The following is a 10,308-nucleotide window of genomic DNA, read 5'->3' on the forward strand; positions in this document are numbered from 1 at the left end:
ATCCTTTACTAGAAGCATTTCTAATCAACAACACAATTAAATTAGATTAAAAATTGGAAAAGTAAATACAATTAAATGTCTAAAGCAGTAAACATTTGTTGGCCTTATCTGCTATAACAAACATTGCTAATCTAAAATGTGGTGAGGTTTATGGAAGAAGAGAAAAAAAAGGCCGTACCCATCCTGCTGTCCACATGATTATAGCTGTTTGGTGCTTGTGGGCCATTCCCCGCCACGTCTCCTGTAATAAAAGCCAACAAAAATGTGATTTGATCTGTCAGACACTTGAATATCTGCAGCCTAATGTGTTAAAAAGAAGTGGTGAAAGCTGCAGATGGACACGAACAGGCTACTTGGACGCAGTAATGACAATAACGAAGACAAACTTCTCTCTACAAAGTTAAATGACAGAAAAGATTCAGGGCAACAAAAATGAAAGAAGAAACTTTTGCAGTCTGTGTTGCGTCGAAAGGTTTACCGACAGAATAAGGGATGGAAGATGACGCTCGGTGAAACAATACATAGGATGAAAACCACTAGAGAAGGGACAGGATCTTAACCACAGAACACCAAACGGCTAACGACACAGAACGGCTAATGATTTGGCCACACCTGGACATTCAATATCTCCTTCCTGGAAGTCGGGCTCAGCGGGGGGGAGAGCGCTGTTGACAGCCCCCCAGCACTGAGCTGCCGTCGATAAGAGTGAGGGGAAACAAAAGAGGGACATCTTAGGAGGACACGATCAGCACAGAGGGAGCGACTGCTCGTGCTTCCCGACAGAAACACTAAATATCAGCAACTGCTCCAGTTTTCTCATGAACTGTAGCTCTGCTGCTAAATTACTCCAGACCTAAAGAACAAAAACTAATAGCGTCATCTGTGCTTACCGACCTAAGAACCCAACTGCTGGTTAAAAAGTGCTGCAAAAGTATTCACTCGATGACTTTTGGCTAAATTTGAACAACACTTTACAGAGATTTCCTGTGGCAGACAAACAACACAAAGTTAGGATTTATTTGTGACGTTAAAGGGACATTCTTACAAAATAAAACCCAAAATGCTAAATGCTATGGATTCGTTTTGGGCCCGACTGGATCAATGCTTGTCCATGTCCACATTTTAGTCTCTGGCAGCTTTGAACACAGAGGCTGACATGTATTAATTTAAAAGAACATTGAAAACAAAGCAAAACTTCTTTCCACTACAGCAATGCACTCCTTAGGCTACGTTCACACTGCAGGTCTTGATGCTCAATTCCGAATTTTTTGTGAAATCGGATTTTTTTGCGTGGTCGTTCACATTTCCAAATATATGCGACTTGTATGTGATCTCCTGTGTGAACTGAATGCGTTCAACCTAAGTGTCCCGCATGCGCACTCGATGACGTCACACGTAGCAAAGCGTCCTCAGTGTTTGCGGAAGTAAACATGAATTATAATGCTGGCACGCATTTTGCGGTCATTAATTTATTTTCTAACCGGGGCTTTCTCTCCACTGACGGCTCTTCTCATTGTTGTCTACCATGGGTGTCGTCTTTCTTCCCGCTTCTGCATAGCAGGACACAGAATAGTGACGGTTGTCGAGTATCAGTGACGTACAGGTTGGATAAATGCGACCCGGCCGTACAGACACAGGTCGCATTAGAAAAAGTCAGATACGTATTAGAATTAGGACCACATATCCAAGTGGCCTGGGTCGCATTTAAAAAAAATACGATCTATGTTGTTCAGACTGTCATGAAAAGATCAGATCCAGGTCGCATATGGGCAAAAAAAAAAAAAAAAAAAAAACGGAATTGGGTCACTTCAGGCTGCAGTATGAACGTAGCCTTAGTCTGTGACATCAAAACTCAATAAAATACGTGCATTTTTTTTGAAGTGACAAAATGCAAAAAAAAATAAAATAAAATAAATAAAAAAAAAAAAAATAATAATAAAAAAAAATTTAAATCTTTCGCAGCGATACATTTGCAAGCAGTTAAAACTCAACCAGCCAGATTAGAAAAGCAGCCGAACACAAACCCTACCATCGGTTTTGGGAGGTGGAGGTGTGCCGCTGGTCATTGGGGGCCCAGCGGGGGGCGGCGTGGGTTTCATGGTTGGTGGCGGTCCTGCAGGTGGAGGACCATAGGCAGGTCTGTTGGGCTGGTATGTGTTAGGAACCATAGGATTCATTGGTGGAGGGGCAGTGCCTGATGAAAAAACACAAACATTACTCTTTTAATTTTTTTATTATTATTATTATTAGAAGATTATACCTTTTTTTTATTAGATATTATAATAAACGGTCGATTTGTGACGGTTCCCCACAGGTAAAATTAATGAAATGTCTGATCTGTCAGAAATATGGTGCCATTATGAGCCTGAGCCGAGCATTTTAACGCAGGGGAAACACTGCTCTCACTCTTCAAGCAGAGATTAATTCAATGCAACGGCGGTCCAGTTAAAAAAATAATTATATTAACGTCCCGCTTTGTGGAGCAGGGCTGGATCAGCGGCAGCTTCGCACATGTGTGATTCATTTGAAACGTGGACGCGCAGAGGAACGGGAGGCGCTCGCTAAAAACAGACCAATCAATGTTTTATGTGTTGTCGCCGAAGTCTCCAACAACACAGAAAAGTCGAAAGATTTGTCGCTAGTTGTTTTACTGCAAAAAAAGTCACTAGAAGGGTCTAAAATTTCGCTAAATCTGACTCTTCTTCTCTATAAAGGAGGAAAACAGGAAATAAGTGAATGCAATAAGCACATTCACCAGAAAACTAATATTAAATTTGGGTATATTTAACGTTTTGTTACTAGCCGTGAGTCTTTTACCAACAGATGTGCAAGTTTGGGTGATATTTTAAAATTAAAAAATAATGGCGTGAGATTAAAAACGTGTCTGCAGAGAACTGATGATGAACTCATTGTTGCCATTGCTCTTTCCAGACAGGCCAAAATAACCCAAACCCTCGACTTCCTTACAGAGATTCTGCTGACGGACATGAATTCATGCGTCTTTTGCTGATATTTCACTCAATGGTAAAACCACAAAATTCCTGACAAATCGTACGTAAGGCGGGGAGACGTATCACAATCAACTTAAATATGATGCACATCAGGTTTTTACTCATTTCCTTTCTGTTTTTGTTTTGTTACCCCCGTCAATCTAGCACCGTAGAGCATTTTTTTCATGCTTACGCGCAGCAGAGACCGAAAATAAAACTTGTCCTTTGCCAAAATATGCAACAATTACGTTTTAGCTTCGGACTGGGAAGAAACAGAGTCTAATGTTAACTTTGTACATGGATAAAATACACAATCTGTGCAACTGGAAGGGAGCCAGCCAACACGTTCGGTGCCGGTTCAGAGATCAACGTCCAGCTCCAACGTATCAGGACGGCAGATACGCGTATCTTCAGCACAAGTCACTGAATGGAAGTAATTACAGCACCGAGGAGTCGCTGTATTCATGTTGTCGAGGCAGTTTTTATACAACATTGTCTATTTGTAGACATTTACTGTGATTATGTAATAACGAGGCCACGATTAGTAATATAAGGTTAGACTTTAGAGAAACTGGAGCAGATAATTCATAGGTTAGGCGATTTTACCCAGACTTCCTGCATCGCCTCAGGCTTATCTGTGAGAGTTGGTATTTGTTAAGATTAACGCCGAGGAGATATTGGTCGAGTTTAAACTGTGACCGGGTGTGTGCTTGGGCAGAACAAAAGGAGATTAGCCAGAGTGAGGCCATCTGTGGAGCCGTGTTGTTCCTACCTGGCTGAGTGTATCCATGCATAGAAGTGGGAGGGAGTCCTGGACCTGAGGGCTGGGCGGGGCTATGCGACATGTGGGGGGGTGGCGGTGGTGGTGGTGCGGAGCTGTAAGCAGCCGACGACGGCGGCGACGGTGCAGCTAAGCTTGCAGCTGGATTCACGTGATTTGCCACAGAGCCCCTGGGAGGTGTGCTCATGGAAGAGGCTGAAGCTGCGTTGTACTGCCATGCTGAGGCCATCGGCTGAGGGGGGTTTGGGTAGTAGCTGGTGGAGGTCGCGGCAGGAGGAGGAGGAGGGGGTGTGGCCTGCGCCGGGGGCAACCTGGGACCAGGGCTGGGGCTGGCAGATTGAGGAGGGGTGTAGGATGGATGGCCACCCATCGGAGGCCTGGACAGCAGCGGCTGGCCGGGAGCAGCCGGGTAAGAACTGAGTTGTGGGCCTGGCTGATGGGAACTAACGGGCTGATACTGCCCAAAGGGGTAAGGGCCAGGGCCAGGCGGTCCCGGAGCTTTGGCCTGCATCGGATTGTAGGACGGTTGGTGGTTCATGCCGTATCCGACCCCCGGCGGCTGCTGCAGAGAAACCGGATTCTGAGACGGGCCTGGAGACCGGAGGGGAAATAGAAGATTTGTTAAGAGAAGAGACTCAATAAAGGACGCGTGTTTCTAACTCAAAACGACAAAGCAAAGTTTCATCAGGCACGTCACTGAGCCAGCTTCAAGTTTAACACGTCTCCGTCTCGAGAAGAAGAACGCTGTTTGTCTAAGTCTTCTGTAGTAGATGCTGAAACCTGCAGATCTTCTGGGTCATGCTTTAACTCCTAAGACATCTGTGCACCTTCTAAGATAAATAAAAAAGTTAAAACAAATACCGCCCTACGATCACTCGTCAGGCATCCAATGATTTATAAAAAGTCACTAATTTAGTATTTGGTTTATTCAGATAGAGTAGAAGGGCCCGTACACAAAGCTAGAGAACCAGTAACGGCTCCACCACAGATCCATCAAATGACCGCTTAACGGACAGCCGAGGGTCTAATCTCCTTACTAGGAGTGAAAGTGAGCCGCTTTGAGCCAATTTAAACTACTTTGCTGAACACTGCAACATTGTTTCTACCTTTAATATAATGTACTTTCCCCTCTCAACTTTATAAATACAGTATGTAGAACCTCAGCTGAAGCAGACAGATTAAAACAATCTCTTATCTTTGCAGGACATTTTTACAAAATATAAGTGGAAGTAGGGATTTACAAAAGGTAAACTAGCCTTTCTACTGTTAGAGACGCAAGATTTCTTGACAGATAACAGACTTTTTACAAAAGTCTTACTGTAGCGCAGACAACGGTACGCCATAGAGCTGCCAAGGTTATTGATGTTTCAATATAAAACATTTACAAAATGAAATATTCAATGATTCAGTGATACTCATTTGCAGAATCCCCAACAGATGCCTTTAATTTTCTTTATAGAAGCCATAAAAATTTATTTTTACATTAAATAAGGAGTTAATTGAATCAACGTTGAGGGGAAACAAACATGACATCCACAGATGAAAGAACAACATTTCCTTTAAAAAATAAACAATTATTATCCGTCAACAGTAGACTGGTCAGTTATGAACATCATGGCTTACAGAGGTTTTAAAAAGCTACAATTCAAACCTGTTACATTTCCCCCCCACAGCATTCCTGTAGTTTAAAGTCCTTTTACTAAGAAGCCAGAGAAAGTGCTGGCGTGAACGGACTTAACTCTGACTGTATGCCTGTGCCACCTACTGCTGCACACTGCTGATCAGCTGGCTATAAAAATTCAACTGCTCGGAAATGTTCCCAGTGGCAAAAACACAGCAATGGTGTGGAAACTAACGAAGCACCAACTTTTACTCTTAAAGTAGAATTGATTTAAAAACTTTCAACTGGCAAGCTACACGTTTTGGTTAAGCTGCAGACAGTAGGCCGGCTACCTCAGCTAATATCAGTACTTATTATATACATAAAGAACGGAAGGACAAAACACTGCGGTCAACAATCACTCAAACTACTACTAAATTAGATTTTAATTCTGAGTCATTGCTCAAGTGTATGCATAAAAACAATATATAAATGTTATAGATAATATTCAGGGTTCTCGCCAGCGCATTTCAGCCTGATGGACAGTGACGCTGAAAATTTTCAGAGTTACGCTGAAGTTAGGCCGCTACGCTCACTTTTTATGAGCGTAAAGGCCAGTACCACAGACATACCCACAAACCAGCACCCAATGAGGCGTCTACATATACATGTCTACGGTCAGTACGAGGTGGAACAGTGCGGACGCTTGAGCGCAACAGAAAAGTCAGTAAAGCTCATGTACGTGCATCAGCGCAGGTATAAACCTCCCAAAGCTAGCTGTTATTAGCATGATGAACAAACCCCTTAGAGCTGCACTACGCAACGCTCGGCGAACAGAGCGACACACCCACACACACGTGTGATCGTGAGCATGCTCCCACCCCTTTTCACCAGTGCATATAATCCTAAGTGTATTTAATGTTATGTCTTTGGTATAGGGGCTAGGACCATTCTCTACATGGACTATGGCCCCTGCTGCTGCTGATGGTACCATTATGCTGCGTCCAGACCAAACGCCTGTTCTGCATCAAAAAGGCGTCCGACGCCTCAACTTGGGCACATAAAAGTCCGACTTGCTGTCTAAAGCCTCAATGCTCTGATGGAGTGTCTGGCAAAGTGACTCCTGTTAGGAAGAGCTGTCCTGTTTTTTCCTCTGACAGACTCTTTGGAAAATTGAGGATGAAATCGAATAATATAATATGATCTGCACTGTGTCTGAATTCACGGATAATTCAAAGGCATTTGATGAGTTTCACCACATACAGCAGGAGGTGCGCGTTGACAAGTGACGCCTTCAGCACCATTTATGCTCACCCAGCCCAGTTTGACAACCTGCTGACTGGCATCGGTGCCCGCATCTCCCCCCAGGACACCAACTACAGGCGCCCCATTTCAGCTAATGAGCATCTGTCCATCCGTTAGTCGGCATCATGATGTTAACATCTGTCAGTGATCTAAAGTAAAAATATTTTTCCTGCTGGATAATCCGCCACTAGGTCACATCTCTCTGATTTGGTCTGAACACAGCATTAGAATCTCATGAGAACGTCCGCCCACTAAACATACTCTAGAGTGACTCCATACCGCAAGGTTTGTAGAACCAAAACAAACCTTAACCTAATATCTTTAAGATATGTCTTTTATAGACAAGGGGTGTCAAAATTAAAGCAATGGATAAGATTTAAAGTAAGAATTGTATTTTGTTGCCACTTTTGAAATTAAGATGGAGTATTGTAAACTGGAGATGCGTGAAGTCAAGAAAAGTTATTGACAGGCATCAATAAAAGCTGCAGAATGCTTACATCAGCAGTCACTGAGGGCGCTTAGATCTTTTTCTATGGTTATTACTGGAATGCGATTAAAATGCCTGAATAATCTTTGAACAGAGCACAACAGATTACACGGGCTGGGAGAAATCACTGCTGTTAACTCATCTGGATCATCTCCAGAGTGCCACATGTACAGCGAGAGGCAGAAGGCGCACAACTTGGTCCTGTTTAGCCCTCTAGCTGCCGGTCCAGGACAGAGAGCAGGATAACAAACACACAGATGGGACAAAGGGCTGTTTGATAAACCATTCTGGTAAAAAAGTCCCCGAGAGACGACCAAAAGACAAGTCTGTAGGATGTTTTGATGAACTACCGAGCTGAGTTGTGAACTCCTTAAAGTAAAATCCAAGTACTTCTGAGCCACTTAATGTGTCTTTGGGTGTTGGTAGCACTTTTATTGAGTCAAAACTTCCTCTCCTCAACATATTAAATCTAATGTAGGCTTATTTGCCCAGCAACCATTACTAGGATTTTAATTAACTGCTTATTTGACAAGGAGCTTGAGTCTGAAAACCACCTACTGCCATCGCGATGTTATGTCAAGTTGTTTGGGCTTTAAATAATAAAACCAAAAGTCGCCGTCTTCGGAAACGTCCACATAAGCGGACACACTCCAAATTGCGCACCTTAACCACAGAGACTATTTTTGGTCGTCTTAAATTAGGTAACAGGGGTTGAGATTAACCTGACAGCTCATCCCGGCGCCACAGACTCACCGAGTAAAGCCAGCTAACGGGTAACCCCAGAGCCGAAACGTCTCCCGACTTGAGCTAATCAGCGTTAGCTCGCATGCTACATCGAAACCAAGTGTCCTCACACGGCTTTAAGGAGACACTCACCGTTCGCGTAGGTCTGTCCCGTCCCGGTTCCATTCTGTGAGTTGAACCCGGCAGTTGACATGTTGAAACCGACACCAGGGTCTAATTTAGAGGCTATCGGTTGACTGCTCTGGAAGCTAGCTGGCTAGCTCTGACCGTCGCGCGCTAGCACTCAAACCTGTGGCTCTGGCCCTGTAGCTCACAGCAAAGAACAAAGTCCGACGCAGAAATCTTCTGTTTACTTTGACGGTGTTGATTGGGCGACTGTTCGCTATCACAAAGCCATGATTAGTAACCCACCCCCCGAGACCCGGTTCGACAACCCACGGGTTAGTGAACGACGGGGCCTGCTCTGAGTAAATCTGCTTCCCTTTCACCGGAAGTTGGGATCAACCAGCAGGATCGACGTAAAAAAAATGGTCGGGCATGCGCAGTATGTACACGTGGCATTTCCTCCGGTGCACAGGGGTTTTCCAGAGTACCAGAAACAAGACGGCGCGCACAAACTGGAACTTCACAACAACAACACCAAACAAAAAACATCTTAACTGAACTTTTACATAAAACCCCATTTTTAAGCAGGGATGCATTTCATGGAGGTTTCCAAGTAAAAAAAAAAAAAAATCCAAAAATATGCACCAGTAAACACCTCAATTTAACAATAAACCCAACTGTACATGCTAAATTATTTTTCAATTAATTAAAAATATTATTAAATGAAGTGATTTTACAACAATTTGTCAGCCGTACTGTGTATAGCATATTTTCAACTGACATGTAAAGTTGCACCTGTTACATTGTGCATAAAATAATGATAATAAGAAAAACAGGTCAAGTAAAAAAAAAAAAAGAAAGACAGAGTAAGACCACAACAACAAAAGTTCAGAGCATCAAACAGTATGTTGGATCTGGTTGCACAGTTGGTAGCACTGTTTGTCTCGCAGCATGAGGATTCTGGGTTCAAATCTCATACTTCTTTTTTTCTGTGCATGTGCGGCTTTTCGACAGATACTCCAGCTTCACAGTCCTAAAACATGGCAGGCTAACTGGTCCTCAATTTGCCCTTATTGTGAGTTGGACGAGCCCCCTGTACAGGGCCCACCTCTTGCCCAATGACCACTGAAGATAGGCACCACCACCACCACACTGCATGGATATGTGGGTATAGACAATGTATGGATCTGGTTGCCTTACAAATGGTGGGGGAAAGGAGAAAATAATTCCTACAGGTTTTTAAAGAGGCAAATAATACAATTCACAGAGAAAAAAATAATTTGAGGTGAGCCAAAGAAACAAAAACATAATCAATATAATACAAATGTAACAGTAATAATAATTAGTCTATTAGTGACAAATAATTGTATTAAAATCTAGTAAAGTATTTGCATTTTGTACCCTGGTTATTAGTTTCAGAGGACATGAGTTGAAAAACTGAAGTTAATTGTCTAGCAGCAATGACTGAACGTGTACCCTCAATGCAAATCAAGAGCAGGAAAGTAAACATCACAATTATATGACATATTTTGAATTTGCCAAATCAAAGTAGCTTTACAACAATATGCAGTAATTTTGCTTGATATGAGATTTAAAAAAAACAAAACAAGCGCTGCTAGAAGATAATTCAGAACACTATATGTTAGAAAGCAGCTTGAAATGTTATTTTGTTTTGATGTCATGTTTTATTCAGTAACACACATAATTATTTTCTATTAAAATGCCAGTCACATATGCAGCCCCTTCAGGCAACACATGTGTAAAGTAATATTGTCATAATTAGAGTAAGAAGCTGTATATTAACAACGTTGTAATTTTTATAACACAATTCAAACAAGTCTTTTACACCTGCAATATTAGACTATTCATCTTTTGTGATGATCTCCAGAACTCGTACCGTGATCTTTGGTGCCTTATGTCTAGATGAGATTTATTTTTAAACTCTGGTAAGTTTAGTTGTTTTAAACAGAGATATGGTGTGCTTACTTTTGTATATACACCATTATGAAAGGAGTTAGATTTGTGTCTCTGCACAATTCTGATTGTTTTCCACAAGGTTTCTGATATAGTCTTTACTTCCTATGAGTAACAGGCAAAGCCATTCAAAAAGAGACAATTTGTTTCCTTGATTTTACTAATGACAAAACAAGGAACTGAATAAGATACAGAAAAGATTAAGAAAAAAAAAGGCTTGGCTGGATTTTAAAAGCTGTGATCCATATGACTGGATGTAGATTAATAATAATAAAAAAAAAAATCATCATTTGTACTTGGTAGGCCTCCAAAATATTACAAA

At 42.1% G+C, this 10,308-nt stretch overlaps 1 protein-coding gene across 2 annotated transcripts in view; it reads right to left on the minus strand.

Annotated features, from left to right (window-relative positions):
- Positions 1 to 8,426, minus strand: part of sec24a (SEC24 homolog A, COPII coat complex component) — a 28,094-nt gene extending 19,668 nt beyond the window's left edge. The window contains exons 1-5 of one of the 2 annotated variants that reach the window (XM_012881482.3): positions 8,040 to 8,426; positions 3,763 to 4,362; positions 2,030 to 2,194; positions 613 to 690; positions 179 to 241 (exon numbers count right to left, since the gene is read on the minus strand). In XM_012881482.3, coding sequence (XP_012736936.2) covers positions 179 to 241; positions 613 to 690; positions 2,030 to 2,194; positions 3,763 to 4,362; positions 8,040 to 8,100 — 967 coding nt within the window. In that variant the 5' untranslated portion in view covers positions 8,101 to 8,426. The remainder of the gene's footprint in view (positions 1 to 178; positions 242 to 612; positions 691 to 2,029; positions 2,195 to 3,762; positions 4,363 to 8,039) is intronic. The other variant, XM_012881485.3, reaches the window with a different exon arrangement.
- Positions 8,427 to 10,308: the final 1,882 nt, after the last annotated feature.

Source organism: Fundulus heteroclitus, chromosome 11 (assembly GCF_011125445.2).
Source record: "Fundulus heteroclitus isolate FHET01 chromosome 11, MU-UCD_Fhet_4.1, whole genome shotgun sequence".
Classification (NCBI taxonomy): domain Eukaryota; kingdom Metazoa; phylum Chordata; class Actinopteri; order Cyprinodontiformes; family Fundulidae; genus Fundulus; species Fundulus heteroclitus.